The sequence below is a fragment of the Leptonychotes weddellii genome, chromosome X (genome assembly GCF_054177405.1).
Source record: "Leptonychotes weddellii isolate Sample4059 chromosome X, ASM5417740v2, whole genome shotgun sequence".
Taxonomy (NCBI): domain Eukaryota; kingdom Metazoa; phylum Chordata; class Mammalia; order Carnivora; family Phocidae; genus Leptonychotes; species Leptonychotes weddellii.
In genome coordinates this window covers 48,886,569-48,906,121 of record NC_138385.1, presented here as the reverse complement: position 1 = coordinate 48,906,121, position 19,553 = coordinate 48,886,569, and the positions used below count along the sequence as shown (strand labels likewise).

Genomic DNA, 19,553 nt, shown 5'->3' with positions numbered 1-19,553 from the left:
GGGATGGGTTAGCATGGTGATGGGTATTAAGGAGGGCACGTACTGAATGGAGCACTGTGTGTTATACGGAAACAATGAATCATGGAACACTACATCAAAAACTAATGATGTAATGTATGGTGATTAACATAACATAAAAAAATGTGTAACTAAAAAAAACAAAACTAAAAGGCAACCTATAGAATAGGACAAGATAGTTGAAAGTGACATATCAGATAAAGGGTTCATATCCAAAATATATAAAGAACTTATAAAAGTGAATATCCAAAAAACTACCCAGTAAGAAATGGGCAGAAGACATGAACAGAGATTTCTCCAAAGAAGCCATAGAAATGGCTAACAGATACATTAAAAATGTTCAATATCACTCATTATCAGGGAAATACAAATCAAAAGTACAATGAGATACTACTTCACACCTATTAGAATGGCTACAATTAACCACACAGGAAACATCAGATATTGGCAAGGATGTGGAGAAAGGGGAACTCTCTTACACTATTGAGAATGTAAAATGTTTCAGTCCCCTGGAAAACAGTATGTAGGTTCCTCAAAAAGTTAAAAATGAAACTATCTTATGACCCAGGAATTGCAGTACTAGGTATTTATGCAAATACAAAAGTACTGATTTGAAGGGACATATGCAGCCTAGTATTTATAACAGCATTACCAACAATAGCCAAATTATGGAAAGAGCCTAAATGTCTACCAACTGATGAGTGGATAAAGATGTTATGTGTACACACACACACACACACACACACACACACACACACACACACACACAGGAATATTACTCAGCCATCAAAAAGAGTGAAATTTTGCCATTTGCATCTACGTGGATAGAAGTCAAGTGTATTATGCTAAGTGAAATAAGTAAGTCAGAGAAAGACAAATATATGATTTCACTCATATGTGGAATTTAAGAATGAAAACCAATGAACATACGGGATAAGAAAAAAAAGGGATGTAAACTATAAAAGACTCTTAACTATATATAACAATCTGAGGGTTGCTGGTGGGGAGGTAGGCAGGGGGATGGGCTAAATGGGTGATAGGTATTAAGGAGGGCACTTGTTGTGATGAGCACTGGGTGTTATATGTAAGTGATGAATCACTAAATTATATTCCTGAAACTAATATTAAGCTATATGCTAACTAAAATTTAAATGAAAACTTAAAATAAAATAAAATACCTTCACTGTTACAATGATGACAATGTCTTACTCTAATGGAAGTCTGTTAAGATAAAAAGCATCAATGAGCTGTATTTTACTCTGTGGATCTGCACTCATTTAAAAATATTTACCTAATCATTAACCTAAAAATATTTACCTTATCATTAATCTAAATACAGACATACTGTGTATTTTTCCTTTCAACTTCTGTTTTTGAGATGTTCATTTGGGACACATTTATCCCTAACCTTTTTCCAGTGAGATGTTTCCATCATACCAGGTCTACAAGATCAAGTCAATATTAAGAATTCATCCATTAAAATGGTTATTCTATACTCTTCTATGTGTCTATTGCATAAATATGTTAGAATATTTACAATGACTATATATCCTTTATTTGATGAAAAGCCCAAATCTCAACTATTCTGTCCTCCTATCCTTATAAAACCATTAAAATATTCTAGAAAGGCTAATTTTTTAATGTCTAAATTATATCTCTTAAAACTAGGGGCAGTGCAATGACCCCTTCTTGGATCCTGTATGTGTTCATTTTTTTATTTTGGGAAATATAGTTTCTATATATTGTAATGTGATAAAAATTTGTACATTCATTATTCTATGTATTTAATTAAAATATAGATTAAATTACATTCTCCAGATAGGTACATAATTTTTATACGGCAAACCTCTTATCATAAAAACCCTGTAAAGCAGGTATTATGGTTCTTCAACATTAACATCTTAAAGGAAGGCAATAAATTTTAATATGGGAATTTTTCTTTATTAATGTTATTTTTCTATTTTGTATATTTCTATTTTCATTATTAGATATACTACTTTTCATACCTGAAACTAATAACACTGCATGCTAATTTTACCTCAATAAAAATATTTTTCTAGGGGCGCCTAGGTGGCTCAGTCGTTAAGCGTCTGCCTTCGGCTCGGGTCATGATCCCAGGGTCCTGGGATCGAGCCCCGCGTCGGGCTCCCTGCTCTGCGGGAAGCCTGCTTCTCCCTCTCCCACTCCCCCTGCTTGTGTTCCCTCTCTCACTGTGTCTCTCTCTGTCAAATAAATAAATAAATCTTAAAAAAAATATATATTTTTCTAATATATACTTATTAAAATACAGATTTGTTGATATTTAAATATGAATGTCTTGCTATATCTGATGTGAATTATTATACTGACAGGGATAGTATTTGATATAAAAAATCAGAAAACATGCACATGAGGTAGGAATTTATCCTCAAATTATTTTACTCTTCTTCTCTGTCTTGGACAATTCAATTTTTCAAACCTGAAGATTTTTATGTATCTTGCTTTGTGCTGAACATATGATAATTCATATGGGTTAGCATTATTCATAAGATATAAGAATAATTTCTAACTTACAAAGAAATTATATGGCCAGTGCAACCCCTGATTCATTTTTTAAAATTTATTTTAGAGAGAGAGAGGAGAGGGAGAGGCAGAGGGAGAGGGAGAGAGTCTTAGGCAGACTCCATGCTGAGCTGGAGCCTGACTAGGGGCTCAATGCCATGACCCTGAAGTTACCACCCCAGCTGAAACCAAGAGTTGGATGCTCAACTGACTGTGCCAACCAGGCACCCCCCAATTCATTTTTGATCAACCATACTTTCACTGCTGTGGAAGTTGCTACTGTCAAAGCTCCCATCCCCAGTATCAGAACTGACTGTTGGAGTTTGATAAATGTGAAACCTATACCGCTTAACCTCCCCAGACTCACCTTTCCTGACTCTTCCCTCTAAGATCTACATATGAATGTTATTTGCCAAGAAAAGTCCCCCTGCTTATAAAAATCCCTGTGAAGCTGTTTTCTCCAAGAATTAGATCTTAAAGACAATGAGGGGTGGCACTGTCCTTATACGTTATGTATAATATTAAACAATATAAATTACCTCTTGTTCAGCACAAACTGAAATACCTGAAAATCTATCCTGGCTTTATTACTAAGTGAATGCTGGGTCTTGAAAAACTTATTTAAAGTACTTTGAGCCTTAATTTCTTCACTTAGAATATTTAATATGTTGAAGATGGGGTTATCTCTACTCTCCCTCCCAGCTCCAAAAGTGTATGATTCTGATGGTAGTACATAACCCAACAGAAAAGAGTAGTCTGATGATTATACATTCAGGCTGTTTTCAGATGCTAGTTACTAGTCTGACTATTTATGTTAGAGGTTATCAGAATTCACTAATTTAAAGAGCTTTATAGTTGGGAAAGGATAAGATAACTCAGCTTTTACCTATCAACTGCAACATATACATGACATCATATATATTCAACTAAAGGAAAAGAACAAAAGGCCAATACTAAAGTTTTAAAGAATACCTCAGGTGCTACAAAGTTTGCAGTGTAGCATGGAGTCAAGAGAAGTCCATTTTCCCCTCGAAGTTGTTTTGCAAACCCAAAATCACAAATTCTAATGGAGTCTGCATTGGCTGATTCATCCATATATAAAATATTACTAGGCTTAAGATCACGATGAACAACCTTGAACATAAAAGAAAAAAAAATTACATTTCTATAGTGAACTAAACATCTATGAAATAAAACACTTTACTATCAACTATTTCCAGGAGAAGGAACTTTCTAAATCATAAAATTTTGAAAATGACACTTTCTCCAACCTTGATAGCCTTGACAGTCTGAAGTATACAGAAGAAATGATCTCTGTCCAATAAATGTTCCAGCTTCTATTCAAGCCATAAGTTTTGTTAATCATTTCCAATCTCAAAATATCAAAATTCAAGTCTCAGTTCCACTTCTGGAAATAATGGACTAAGACCCTACTTAACACTCTCTTCTCCACAGTAAACAGCTCTAAAACTTGAACATAATTAAAATATCAACTACCTGAAGGTACTGGAGAATGAACAGAAGCAGACAGACTCTGAGGGAAGTATACACTTTGTCGAAGGAGGAAATATAGGGAGCTATAAGCAAGCTTCCCATATCTGTGGTTTTTAGCTTAGGGTTAAGTGCAGTTCCTGTCACACAGTGATGGTGAAAACACATGTGGAAAAGCCCACAGACTTTCTGGCTGGGAGGAACAGAAAAGAGATGCTAGGAAACTGAACGCTCAGGAGGAATTCTGTAAGGAAAAGAGCCAAAACTGACCCCTGAATCAAAAGTGTGTAAGAGGCTCAATGTAATTCATACAAAGATAAAAGATACAGAGACCAGAGCTGCTGCCCAAAATGCAGAGTTTTCAGTGCCAAGAAAATTATCCACCAAAACAAACAATAATAATCATTGAATAAAAAACTAACAATACAAAAAATCTACATAATATTCAAATGTGCAGTATATAATCCAAAATTATCTGATATACAAGGAACCAAGAAAATGGAACACAGTTTCAAGAAAAGAGAAAATCTATCAATTCCAACTCCAAGATGAACCACATTGGACCTAACAGACAAGATTTTAAAGTGGCTATTATTACATGTGACATGATGAAGGTATTAACTAATTCCATGGTGGTAATCATATTGCAGCACATAAATATATCAAATCAACATGTTGTACAACTTAAATGTACATAATGTTATATGCCAATTATATCTCAATAAAAATGTATTTATTCAAAATTCAAAAAACAAATAAAGATAAAAGAAATATTAAAAATAAAGTGGCTATTATAACTATATCAATGAAGTAAAACAAAAACATGTTTTCAATGCATGAAATTCTCAGAAGAAAAACAGAAACAATGAGAACCAAATGAAATGCTAGAAATGGAAAATATTCTGAAATTCTCTATGTGATGATTTTCCTACTAATATTATCCACTTCATTTATTCTAGTCCTATTTTTAATCAGCATTTTACTACACTAAAAGTTTTTTAAAGACAAGGACCAAGTCTTACTCATGCTTGAATCTGCATCACCTTTTACAATGCCTGGCATGTAGAAATGCTCAATATATATCTATTATTGATTTATTTAATTGATGTAAGAATCTGAAGGTTTCTAAAATAATAAAAAATAGTTATTTTACTTTTCTCAAAAACCCTGATCACCCTTTATTTTAGAGAGTGTTGATGAAGACTATCAAGGAATTAAATTATAACAGAATTATTCCTTTAGCACTATACAGTGTATATTTCAAAATATTTAAAATATACTCTCTTAAAACACACACTAAGTACTGGCTTATTTTTCTGAATTATAAGAAGGGTCCCTATAGAATTTTCACTATGTCAATTCTGAATTGTTCATTTTTAAATTTTTTATACTTAAGTGAGTACATATGTACTATTACAATTGATTCAAACTTAAAATTTTAAATTATTTGTGACTTTGTTTACTTGTATAGCTGTATATAATAAAAATTGACCTTTTTCATAATTCATTTGCTTTCTAATCTTTTTTTTTTTTTAAAGATTTTATTTATTTATTTGCGAGAGAGAGAATGAGAGACAGAGTACATGAGAGGGGGGAGGGTCAGAGGGAGAAGCAGACTCCCCGCCGAGCAGGGAGCCCGATGCGGGACTCGATCCAGGGACTCCAGGATCATGACCTGAGCCGAAGGCAGTCGCTTAACCAACTGAGCCACCCAGGCGCCCTCATTTGCTTTCTTTATGAAGACATAGGAAGCAAAATAACAGACCTGTTCCTCCACCATAAATTTTAATACATTAGTATTTCAAATGCTTAGAATCCAAATTTGTTACTGTATTTGTAGGAGGGGTTGGCAAGGGTCAAGATATATAGTCCTCTGGACATTTTTCCAAAGAAGACGTACAGATGGCCAACAGCCACATGTAAAGATGTTCAGTATCACTCATCATCAGGAAAATGCAAATTAGCACAATGAGGTATCACCTTACAACTATCAGAATGGTTAGAATCAAAAAGACAAGAAATAACAAGTATTATCAAGGATGTGGAAAAAAGGGACCCTAGAACACTGTTGATGGGAATGTAAACTGATAATAGCCATTGTGGAAAACAGTATAGAGGTTCCTCAAAAAATTAAAAATAGAAATACCACATTATCTAATAATTTCACTACTGGGTATTTGCCCAAAGAAAACAAAAACACTATTGAAAAAGATATAGGCACCCCTATGTTTATTGCAGCAGTATTTACAATAGCCAAGATATGGAAGTAACCTAAGTGTCCATCCATAGATGAATGGATAAAGAAGATAGGGTGTGTGTGTGTGTGTGTGTGTGTGTGTAATGGGATATTAGCACAGCCATAAAAAAATGAGATCTTGCCATTTTCAACAACATGGATGGACCTAGAGGGTATTATGCTAAGTGAAATAAGTCAGACTGGGAAAGAGAAATACCATATAATTTTACTTTCAAGTGAAATCTGAAAAACAAATGAATAACAAATAAAAAGCAGAATCAGACCTAAAAATACAGAGACAAAATGATGGTTTCCAGAGGAGAGTGGGTGGAGGTATGGGCAAAATGGGTGAAGGGGAGTGGGAGACACAGGCTTCCAGGTATGGAATGAGTAAGTTATGGGAATAAAAAGTATGGTATAGGGAATATAGTCACTGGTAATGTAATAGCATTGTATGATGACAGATGGTGGCTACATCTTTTGTAGTGAGTACAGCATAATGTATACAATTGTTGAATCACTATGCTGTACACTTGAAACTAATGTAACATTGTGTGTCAACTATACCCCCTGAAAAAGATATACAGTCCTTTTACTGCCAGAACTTTATATGTTAGATACAGTATCATTTGAAAAATACTCAAAACATGTCCTTGTCTGACTTTTAAGTTTGATTAGGTTTAATAATTTCAAAGTCAAGGTTAGATATATTTATATAATTCAAACCATTTTAAAACTAATATGCTCTTAAATCAGGGCAACAGGCAGAGTGAAGAGAATTAAAGTATTACCCAATTTCCTAAATCTCTAACTTTCACTACATTATGAATTTTATTAGGATATTCTCTATAGAAATATATGTTACAGGAAAATTCATTTTGAGTGGCATCTCCTAGATATAATTTTATGAAGATATATAAGTCCCAAAATTGAAGGGGAGAATATAACTACAACTTACTCCTTGACAATGAAGATAGTCAACTGTCTTAGTTATTACAATCAGTACATCACTAGCTTCCCGTTCTGAGAAACATTTTTTTTTGAGAATACGGTCAAGTAGTTCTCCTCCTTTCATCAAATCCGTAACAAGGTAAACATATCTACCATCATCATAAACCTAAAAAAAAAATTTTTTAAATATTATTATTTATAATTATAATTCTGAAATTTTGAAATTATATTTACTTTCCTTTTCTAGTGAACCTCTATTGTTAAAAAAGGACATTAACCCCTTGCTGTTAATATAGTACAGGCTACAGAGAAGATTAAAATGGCTAAACAACCTCCTATACAGTCTTGAGACCATGTTAAACATATAATTGCATTAACTTTTGAAGTTGTACATTATACTTCATCAAATTATATAAATGGAACAACAGAACTCTGTGTCTCTCAAATAGCATCTATCTCATTTTTGGCTATATTATAGCCACTTCTCTTGCCTACTAATAATAAGCTTCCTTCTGGCAGTAAATACATTATTTTTAAATATAGTCCTCACAGTCCATTATCTGATATGGTGTCTTAAATATTTCATTGAATTCAAATACTATATTAAGGAGAATAAATAAGAAAAATATGTGTACCCTTTCAGGGCATGTGAGATGTTTGTATACACAGATGTGCGTGTGTGTGTGTGTGTATGTATGTATATACACATATATATATATAACAAAATACTGCTTAAAGATTACAAATCAAAATGCATAATACTATTTCACTCAAGGAACAATCCATAATGCTATAGCCATTTGCTATATAATCAAAAAAGTAAAATATTTTAGAATTTGGCAGATTCCAAATCTCCTATATCTTCTATATTTATAGTACTACAGGATAATAAATGGTGCTGGTTATAATGTTGATTAGTTGACCAGTCAGAATATATTCAAGCCATCCGGACACTGTCATTTACCAACCATCATAGTTCCTTTTTGATGTTGTATAAGAAGGGTAGGAGTACAGAATCACAGGGGAAAAAAAAACTGAAGTGGCAAATTTAAGATTTTTGAGATTTTGTGGCTTAAAAGTAGAATATACCATAAACATGAAAAGTTTCAAAAAGAAAATAAAGTGTCAAGTCATAACTTCATTAGCTTAGCTGATACATAGATTTTGAATACCTACATCCTTTAAAGTAATAACGTTGGGGTGTTGTCCATAGCGCATCAAAATTTCAATTTCTTCTGAGGGGTCTCTCTTACTTTTGTCAATGATCTAAGAAATAAGTCAAGAAAAATTTCAGAGAAAACTAAATTATTTTCTTTGTCTAAAAATGAATGAAATATTTTCCATTTGGTTATATTTTAAGCAAACACTTAAGAGTGATGCTTGTTTCACATTATTTTAACATTTAAAAATTTCCTATAACTGAAACTTAATAATAAAAAAAAAACAGAACACTTTTCTTTAACATTATATTCCACTTAACTGAAACTATATCAACTGATAATGTGATCCAAATGTAACAGTAATTGTCACAACTGCACAATCTTACCATACTATATTAAATTAAAACTATTTAAAACAAGACATTCATGAAATATACCATTCCTCCAAAATAAAGTCTTAGAAAGAAATTCAAATGAAAATATTTTCTTAAGACTTTTCCCCCATCTATGATGAGTACTGGGTATTATATGTAAGTGATGAATCACTAAATTCTACACCTGAAACTAATTTTACCATGTATGTTAACTAACTATAATTTAAAAACTTGAAAAAAAAAACTTCCCTTATCATCTTATCTTTGCTATCTCCACTTGCTCCACTGAAAAATGTCTGTAAGTTACCCTGTAATTTAACTTACATATATACATACATATACATATATATATATATATATATATAAAACAAACAAGTTAGGCTCAGAGATAATACCTTCACTGCAAATTCCATGTTGGTAGCTGTATGAATGCATCGCTTGCAAACAGAATAGGAGCCAACACCAATATCCTCTTTTAATTCATATACTTCAGCAAATTGTGTAGCATTTCCATTTATCTGTTTTTTTAAAGTAAAATATTAAAGAGAATGAAATATTTTCACAAATTTTATCTTCTCTTCTAAATATTCATTAATATGAAATCTTTTTAAAAATTCATTATAGAGAAGTTTTATCAGTATTTATAAATGGTTTAAGGAGATTCTTTGTTAATCCTAAATTTTAGGTTTTCTAGATCCCCAAAGCCAATACAATAAACCAACTAGTTTATACACTGCCATTACATTTTTCTTGTCAGAAAAGATTACATAAATATAATTAAAGGTTACTACTATCTGTATTTTTCCAAAACATATGGAGACATCTTTAAGTCATATTATACACAGAGATAAATTAAGAAGTTAAAAATCACTTAAAATGTTTAATGTCTTGAGGAACCCTTACACTGTTTTCCAGAGTGGCTGTACCAGCTTGCATTCCCACCAACAGTGTTAAGAGGGTTCCCCTTTCTCCACAACCTGCCAACACTTCTTGCTTCCTGTCTTGTTAATTTTGGCCATTCTAACTGGTGTAAGATGGTATCTCATTGTGGTTTCGATTTGTACTTCCCTGATGGTTAGTGATTTTGGACATTTTTTTGGGATGAGCACTGGGTGTTATACGCAACTAATGAATCGTTGAACACTACAACAAAAACTTAAGATGTACTATATGCTGGCTAACTGAACATAATAAAAATAAATAAATCACTTAAAATTATTGTAAATCCATTGGCAAAAACTGAAAGAAATAGTTATCCCTACACCGAATAATCTGATTAAGTGGAATTTACCTGAACAATTGGTAACACGTTTGCACTTGTAACAGGAGTGATTTTATATTCTTCTGCAATAGAAGTTGCAACAAAGCTGAATCCTTTGAAGAGTTGATGAGCATTAGCACTAGCTGGCAAACCAGGAGAATCTAATGTCCAAATGATTATATTTAATTAGAACTACACAGAATTCTATGATATGAAATGTTAGCATTTCTTTAAATATAAAAGAAACCATTAAATGTTTCCATCAGACACTGTATGTTTTTGATTTACTGCATATTATCTGTCTCCCCATTTAGCTACTATGCAAGCCCCATGGATTGTAATTTTTGCCTGTTCTGTTCACTGCTGCATCTTCAGTGCTTAATACCTTCAATATTTGTTGGTATTCAATATTTGTTGAATGAATGTATGAAACAGATGCTACTCTATGTAGACCTCATTAAATTATAAACTTTAAGAGTCAGTGATATATCTTGTCTTACCTCCTACTCCTTACCCTATAATTCATTAGCATGTCAAAGGACTTTTAAAACAAGAATGAAAAAATTTTACCCTTTGCTTTAACCCTTGCTTCCCTGATAAATATTTCCTATTTAAATCCTCTGTTTGAAAGATGCCCATGCAATGCTGTATATAAGATCCACACTTTCATATAAGGCAAACAAACCCTCTGCAAACTTAAAATTCATTTAGTTTTTATCTAAGAAGCTAGTTTATTTTTAACAATCTAATTGAATGAAAGCCCTGATATTACATATAAACATGCATTACCTTTAGGTGTTTTTGCAGTAAATTCAGGATCAAAACAAAAAGTATCATCCGGTTTTCCAGAAGCAGGTTTGAAAGGAGGTTGAACTTCTCTTCTATATAATTTCTAGAAGAAAAAACAGGATAACACAAAATCATATTAACACTTTAAAATTACTATATTTTCTAAGGGAAAGCAGAATATAATATTAATAGTCCTTAATAAAAGACTCACGATTTAATAAATAAAATTTTAACAGGCTTCGTATACCTGTTCACCAAATTCTAAAAATTTGAGAGATAATCACAGTCAAATGAGACCAGGAAACACAACAGTGATGTCAAAAGTTGCATACACAAAGAATGATGTTCAATTTTGGATATCAAAAACTGACTTTAATTCTCACTTGTAAAATAACCATGTAGAATATATCACAATGTGACCGTACAGAAGTAACCAATAACATTCAAGAATTTCAAAACTAATAGATTATCTTCAAGTATATATTTCACCTAAAATATTTTGTTGTTACATAAAAATATGTCTTAAATACACTGTTTAGAGCTATTATTAAATAATTTAAAAATATAATCTTGTCTAACAATTTTTTTTTTTTTTTTAATATTTTATTTATTTATTTGACAGAGAGAGAGAGAGAGTGCATGAGCATAAGTGGGGGAGGAGGGGAAGAGGGAGAGGGAGAAGCAGACTCCCTGCTGAGCAGGGAGCCCGACGTCGGGCTCGATCCCAGGACCCTGGGATCATGACCTGAGCCGAAGGCAGACGCTTAACCGACTGAGCCACCCAGGCGCCCAATCTTGTCTAACAATTTAACTTCCTAAAATTTTGTTTTTGAAAGACCTTTAAAACATCTTAAAATATATGAAAATTACCCTCTTTTAAAAATCTGCTTTTTTAAAAGGTCACAGTCCTATAGTGGAGGAAAATTAATAATTACTTTGATTTTCATTTACTTAAATATATACACAATATATTCTTTTGTTACTTAAATTAATAGCAATGAACATAAACTGTTTAGATATAAGAATGATGTAAAAAAGGAATTGTGGTTGTCTAGTTAAGAAGAAAGGAAGAGTAGACAAGCATTAGGAAAAAAAATGACAAGGGGATATAAGGACACCAAGAAAGGGATGCACACACATACGACACAGGACAGACTCCCATGTAGTATGCCCACTGAGTGGCCTTTCAGGGTATTAATACTAATGGCTTATGTTGTGCAGTTGTACAATTATAAAAAAATCATTTTTTCCAACTTTTAATTTAAACTCCAGCTAGATAACATACAATGCAATATTGGTTTTAGGTGTAGAATTTAGTGATTCAAAACTTACATATGACACCTGATCTTCATCATAACAAGTGCTCTCCTTAATCCCATCACCTGTTTAACCCATTCCCCACCTACCCACCTCCCCTCCAGCAATCTTCAGTCTGTTCTCTAAAGTTAAGTGTCTGTTTCTTGGTTTGCTTCTCTTTTTTCCCCCATGTTCATTTGTGTTGTTTCTTAAATTCCACATATGAGTGATATCATATGATAATTGTCTTTCTCTGACTTTTTTCACTTAGCATAATACACTCTAGTTCCATCGATGTCATTGCAAATGCCAGGATTTCATTCTTTTTGATGGCTGAGTAATATTCTATTACACACACACACACACACACACACACACACACCATTCATCAGTCGATGGACATTTGGGCTGTTTCTATAATGGCTATTGTTGATAATGCTGCTTATAAACATTGGGGTGCATGTATACCTTTGAATTAGTATTTTTGTATTAGGTATTTTTTGTATTAGTATTTTGTATTAGGTATTTACTTAATAGGGCAATTGCTGGGTCATTCAGTAGTTCTATTTTTAACTTTTTGATGAACCTCCATCCTGTTTTCAGGGTAGCTACACCAGTTTGCATTCCTACCAACCGTGTAAGAGGATTCCTTTTTCTCTGCATCCTTGCCAACACCTGTTGTTTCCTGTGTTGTTAATTTTAGCCATTCTACCTGATGTAAAGTGATATCTCATTGTAGTTTTGATTTGTATTTCCCTGATGACGAGTGATGTTGAGCATCTTTTCATGTATCTGCTGGTCATCTGTATATCTTTGGAAAAATGTCTATTCATGTCTTCTGCCCAGTTTTTAATTGGATTATTCATTTTTTGGGTGTTGAATTTTATAAGTTCTTTATATATTTTGGATACTAACCCTTTATCAGATATGTCATCTGCAAATATCTTCTCCCATTCCTTAGGTTGCCTTTTAGTTTTGCTGATTGTTTCCTTTGCTGTACTGAAGCTTTCTACCTGTTAAGTGTGGTTATTCTCTCCTATTCTCAGTTGGGGAATGTGAAGGAGGGAGAAAAATGTACATAGATCCACAGATCTTAATTTGCCTTATCATTCACCCCCTTATCCATTTCTCTCCCTCCTGCACATTCCCCAACTGAGAATAGGGGAGAATAGTAACTACACTTAATAGGTAAAACATATGAGTAACAAAAATTTACTAGATATCATCCACACATCTACTGGTTCAAGGTAATTGTCATGACATCTATATCTCTAAATAAAAATCTCATACCAAAAAAAAAAAAACTAATTAAGCTTATCAACAAAGTCCAAATATAACAATTTTATTCTTCAGTGTTAGTTCATATTAAAGTCACTCAGTAACAAAGTTTCTACTGAACTTACATTCCAGTCAACATTTGCAAAAAAAAGATGTCTTTTGATTTCCTCAACTCCTTCTGAACCTATAAAAAAAGAAATAATTTTTTACTGGTATAATTTTTTTAAGCTTTCTACCTGGCTTCTCTGCTATTATCTGTACAAGAGTATATACATTTCATAGATTCCTTGCAGTGAAAATTTTATGATTTATCTGATATTTTACTGTGTTTTTTGAATTAATATGATAAAATATATCTGATGTTCACATTGAAGCACATAAAGTATCATGAAATACTGAAATGCCTTCCAAGTTAAATCAAAATAGTGTTTAACATATAATTAAAATTGAAGCATATCTTCTTTCCTTCACAATAAAACTTATGACCATGTATCTCAATGCCAAATTAAAAAGTGCAACAGAATAAAGTGACATTGAAATTTTAACACAAGTCCACAAATAAAATGATAGGATCACATCTGGATCCAGGGAAAGGTTACCAGTACGTGGACAAATAATGAGAGACTATGGATATATTTACCTTGAAGATTTCTGGAAGGGACAGAATAATTACCTTCAAATATCTAAAAGGATTACCTATATAAGGGATAATTCTGTGAATTATTTTAGAAGAGGTACTCCACACGATATACATAATGATATGTATTAAACAGAAGTTCTGAATAACTAGACCACTCCATTCTTAAATTATGGACACAACAGAGTTTACTGGATCTATGTACATACAAAATGCAAACTTCTAGGTATAAATATATAGCAACAGTAAATGAACTAAGCCAGAAAACAAAGTTACAATTATCCTCCCAAAGCATGCAGTGTATTGTTATAAAAGCTAAGACAACAAAGAATACCCAATCTATTTGCTGGATTCCTTTTGAATAACATCCTTAGGAGACTTTGTGCCTCAGCACTAAGAAACTGAGGCATCCCAAGTTTTGCTCTGAAAAATAAGATTTTAGAAAATTTCACTTAAATCTAGCCATACTTTAAATTGACAAATCTTAAAAAGAATTTAAAAGAATGCTTTAACAATGACAAATAATGTCCCTTTTATGGTAGGAGAAGAAAACAAGACAGTGTGAAAAAAATGTTCTTTTGTGTCAGTTGAAAACAAGATTCTCAAAACTGAAAGCAAGGAATTTTTCCCAAAAGAAAAAAAATAATGTTCACACTTACTTTAATATCATATTCATGGTCTCATTTCTGTCTTTACCTTGAAATGGCAGAGTACCAGTAAGCATTTCAAACTAAAACAAAAAGTAATACATTAATTTAGCAGAACTTAGAATATACAATGAAATTCTTCAGGAAAAATATTGAGACAAGTAATACATGACCATCAAATCACATAGAATCTACATGATAGGTCAAAATAGGACCAGAAAACTAAGTCAATTAAGGAACTATACTTCTGGTACCCCACTACATATAGCCCAACTGATAGGTGACCGTAGGAAATGAAACAACCAATTTTTTTCAGTATTGTCTAATCTGGTTACTTTCCCAAACCAAAGCAATTTGAAAATAGACACACAGCATTTTCTTTTAAAACAAAAATACGCTTTTAAAGCAAACATTGAACAATGAATGGAAAATAAAAATAAGCACTGAACCATTTCAAATTCATACATGCTTTGTACAACTAACTGGAATTTAAATAAAACTTAAAAAAAGAATTTCTACAAAAGGCTGATAAGCTCGTGAAAAGATGTTCAACATTACTAGTCATTAGTGAAATAAAAAGAAAAAAAGATTGAACTATTCTTATTCTCCTCACTGCCCCCCCCAAAAGCAATCAAAACAGAACAAGAAGCTACACACATACAACAATATCTTAAAAAAGATTTTTTGAGACAGTTGTACATGGCATAAAAAACATTTTCCCTAAGAGATTTAACTGTAATGTAGATAATTAGAACATTAAATAATGGTATAAAAAAGACTAGATCTAAAAATTAAGATCATTATAGTTCACTAAAGAGAAAACTTTGTATCTCTAATATTTAAATCTTTTTTCATTATTTTTTTATTATTATGTTCAGTAAGTTAACATATATCTCTAATATTTAAATCTTGAACTTGGATTCAATAATGGCTTTTGCTTCAGTCCTCTGCTCATTTATTTGAATTCACAACCTTAGCTTATCCATTCCATTCTTTCCTATACACTGATGACTTTCAAATCTGTTCAAACCTCAATCTCTCTCAAGTCCCAGTTCTCCCTCCCAAATCTATAGTAATGTTTCTCAACTGGAAACTGAATAAGTAGGGGTAGGAGCCACAGAAAGGGAAATAAGAAAAAAGAAAGTATAGTATATAGGGATCATTGTTCTCAAGTTCCAGTCCCCTGACTCCAAACCTAAAGTTATGGTTCTCCACTGGGGACTGGAGGAGTAGAGATGGTAATGGGAATGACAAAAAGAAGGGGGATATTATATTGGAATCACACCTCCCCCCTAAATTAAACTGTATATTGGCTGACTGAGCATTGTTTTTTTCAAAGTCTCCAGATGATTCTGATCTTCTCTCCACTTCCTTCTCCTAATTTATTACCACCAAGGGGTTAACCACAAACCCACAGTAACCTATGCAACATGTTATAAATAAATTATTTCTCCATTCCAAAACCAGCTCCCCTTCCCAAGTATCTCTTTTCTACTGAACTTCCATTCTTTCAATTCCCTAAAGTTCATAAATTTTAAAGTTATCTTTATCTTTGACCCTTTCCTTCTCCTTCATATGTGACGTTAAATCAGGTATTAAGATCAGCCACTTCTTCCTTCCTTCCCAATATACATTTTTTTCTCTAAGTACCATTTTGTTAAAGAATCTACAAAAGTTTCCTACTACTCAGAGAATTGCATGCATACATTTATATGCTTATAGCCTCATTTCCTCCACCTTCACCCTCATTCTCCACTACTATTCTAATATTCTAATTGGTTCTCCAGTTCTTTGCTAATATGATCACAATACTATCCTTCCTGAGACTTGGAACTATTTAAATTTTATCCATGCTTCAGGATTTAAGTTCTACCTTCTCCACTTTTCCTAAATCAACTTATATGATTTCTTGCCTGAATTTCTAAGGTATACTGTCAGGCCGTTTATTTAGCTGTTCCAATTGTTTCCCCAACCAGATTGTATGCCTTCTTAGGTGATGAAAAATGTCAAATATCGTACTTCAAGTTTACTCCTACCCCATTACCCTCCCCAAATGCCAGGTTTATAATAGGCACTAATACATTAATGTGTCATATAGTATGTCATTCAGTAGTAAATAGGCAAAATGGATTATCAGCAAGATGGATTATACAAGCAAATTGATTCCATAGCTATTCATTTATCACTCTACTTAATACTGCAAATTCTATTCTTAATTTATACCAGATTAGTCAGTTTGTATGCCCACTATGCTAGGTACCATGGGAGATGAAAAGTAGTATGAAACATGATTGCTCTTCTCAAGAAGTTTACAGTCTTTCTAGGGACATGCATGAAACAATTTGACAATAAGACAGTTTATGGTGAAGTGCTAAAGTCTGGGATACCTAATTAATAAAACATATGACAGTTAAACATAGTATTCTGAAATCTAAAATCTGGAAAGTCTTTTTCTAAGTTTTAAATTTGAATAGCTTATAAAAGAATGCTGCCATTTACCTTTTCATCTAGGAACTTTAAAAGAAATCAGAATACCAAAACCTTAATTCTTACTGTGTAACAGCTAGCCAGTCACAAGTTTTTTAGTAATCATGAATTATCAAAACTCTGTTCTCACCTGATACATTCCAAAATTTAAATTAAAATTCTAAATAATATTAATTTTATATTGGTATAATTAAAAAATTAACACTACTTACCATAAGTACACCATATGACCACCAATCAGCACTCTGGGAATGGCCTCTCCTATTTACTACTTCAGGAGCCATATACTCCACTGTACCACAAAATGAGTAAGCCTTCTTTTCTTGATCTACTGATTCCTTGCTGAGTCCAAAATCTATAATAACAGTATGTTACAAAAATATATCTGAAGATATTCAGAAAATAGAAAATACCAAAAGAAATAAAATTGTGTTAGACCTTAAAACAATTCATGGATGGCCTATAATTACTCTTAAGAAACCTCTCCTACGAGACAATGGACTTCAACCTGTATTTCATAATGATACTCTTTAAGAGCATTTAAAGATTGCTCAGTAAATTTCATCATCAAAATACACGTTTTCATGTCTATACTAGAATATCATTCAGCAACTTTGAGAGGTCAACAATTAAATCAAAGCTGTCATAGAGATCTAAGTTTTAAAACAGGCTAAGACAAAAAGGAGGGAGTAACTTACACTTTTTAAAACACTAAAAAAGCAAAGTGTGCTTTGGTTTTGGTGAACTTCCATTTTTGTTTAAGGCTTTCAAGAGCTGAAGGTACTAATATATAAAAATCAATCTTATTCCTATGTACTAGCAATGAAAAATTGGAAGCTGAAATTTAAAAAGTACCATTTATAATACCACCAAAAAAACCCCAAATGAAATCCACAGGTAAAAATATACAAAGTGTATGAAAGACCTGTATGCTGAGAACTAGAAACACTGATGAAAGAAATCAAAGTAGATCTAAATAAATGGAGAGACACATTGTATGCATGGTTTGGAAGATTCAGTGTTGTTAAAGATATCAATTCTCCTAAAAACTGATCTACAGTGTCAGTGAAACTTCAATAATAAAACCCAGCAAGATTTCTTTTGTAAAAATCAAAAAGCTAAAGTTAAAATTTATATAAAAAGACTATAGAAAATACAATAGCCTAAATAATTTTGAAGAAATAAAAAATTTGAAGGACTTACATTACCTCACTTTAATACTTAACATAAAGCTACAGTAATCAAGAAAGTGTGGCATTGGAGAAAGGCTAGACATATATATGTCATATATAGGACAATATATATTGATATACATATTGATATATATCAATGCAAAAGGACAGTGTCCAAGAATAGACTAACACATATAGTTCTACTATAATGCTTGTTTTGAAAATGCAAATCCGTTCCACTGTGATTGATACATTAGGAAACAATTTGATCACAACACAAATTTCAAATGGGGTTGGCTTATGTGTGGTTTATGTGTAATTTTGTCTATAAGAAAACACTAGATGAGACACTATAAAACTGTACCTAGCTGAAGCAAGCCAGGTAGAAATAGATACATGCACATACCCCAAACATCTGCCAGCTATTTCAGCTCACCATGTGTATTATGAGCCACTCCTGTCCACCTGTAGTGTTACTCCCAATTCCAGATAATCTATTTTCTACTACTTCACAATAACTAACAAACTGTAACCTTTCTGACAACAATTCTACAAGCAAATTTCAGTATTTTTTTCAAACTAAGGTTCCTACTTATTGTAGTATTTATACATTCTTAAACATTTAGAATATGTAAAACAATGCTGTCATTTTTATCAACTTCCTATCTTTCTTTTGTGTGTCTGGTTATGTATTTGAGTGTTAAGCCCCTAACCCCATTTTCCCCATTAAGCCCTGTGCTTTTTATTATGTAATTATTCATAGTGGAGTGATTTTTTTTTAAAGATCATATGTGCTGCATTAGAACTGGCTATATATTGTTAATTGATTTCTGATAAAGGTGTAAAAGCAATTCCACGAAGAAAGTTAAGTTCTTTTCAACAAATGGTGCCAGAACAATGGGATATTAATATACAAAAACATCCTCATAACATAAAGAAACATTAACTAAAAATGAACCTTAGAACTAAATGTAAAACCTAGAACTGTAAAATTGTCAAAAGAATAAAAGGAGAAAATCTTTTTGATCTTGAATTAGGCAAGGATTTCTGAGATACAACATCAAAAGTAAAATTCATAAAAGAAAAAAAGTTGATAACTGGACTTTGTCAAAATCAAAACTCTTCAAAAGATACTGTTCAGAGGAGAAAAAAAAGAAGCTACAGACTGGAGAAAATATTTGCAGACTGCATATCTGATAAAGCTCTTGTATTCAG

At 32.2% G+C, this 19,553-nt stretch overlaps 1 protein-coding gene across 2 annotated transcripts in view; it reads right to left on the bottom strand.

The window, feature by feature from the left end:
• Window positions 1-19,553, bottom strand: part of RPS6KA6 (ribosomal protein S6 kinase A6) — a 179,093-nt gene that overhangs the window by 33,611 nt on the left and 125,929 nt on the right. For both annotated transcript variants that reach the window (XM_081808584.1, XM_006726917.3), the window contains 10 exons: window positions 17,379-17,521; window positions 14,692-14,762; window positions 14,367-14,455; window positions 13,521-13,579; window positions 10,822-10,924; window positions 10,063-10,193; window positions 9,167-9,289; window positions 8,414-8,503; window positions 7,245-7,403; window positions 3,532-3,693 (listed from right to left, as the gene is read on the bottom strand). In XM_081808584.1, coding sequence (XP_081664710.1) covers window positions 3,532-3,693; window positions 7,245-7,403; window positions 8,414-8,503; window positions 9,167-9,289; window positions 10,063-10,193; window positions 10,822-10,924; window positions 13,521-13,579; window positions 14,367-14,455; window positions 14,692-14,762; window positions 17,379-17,521 — 1,130 coding nt within the window. The remainder of the gene's footprint in view (window positions 1-3,531; window positions 3,694-7,244; window positions 7,404-8,413; window positions 8,504-9,166; window positions 9,290-10,062; window positions 10,194-10,821; window positions 10,925-13,520; window positions 13,580-14,366; window positions 14,456-14,691; window positions 14,763-17,378; window positions 17,522-19,553) is intronic.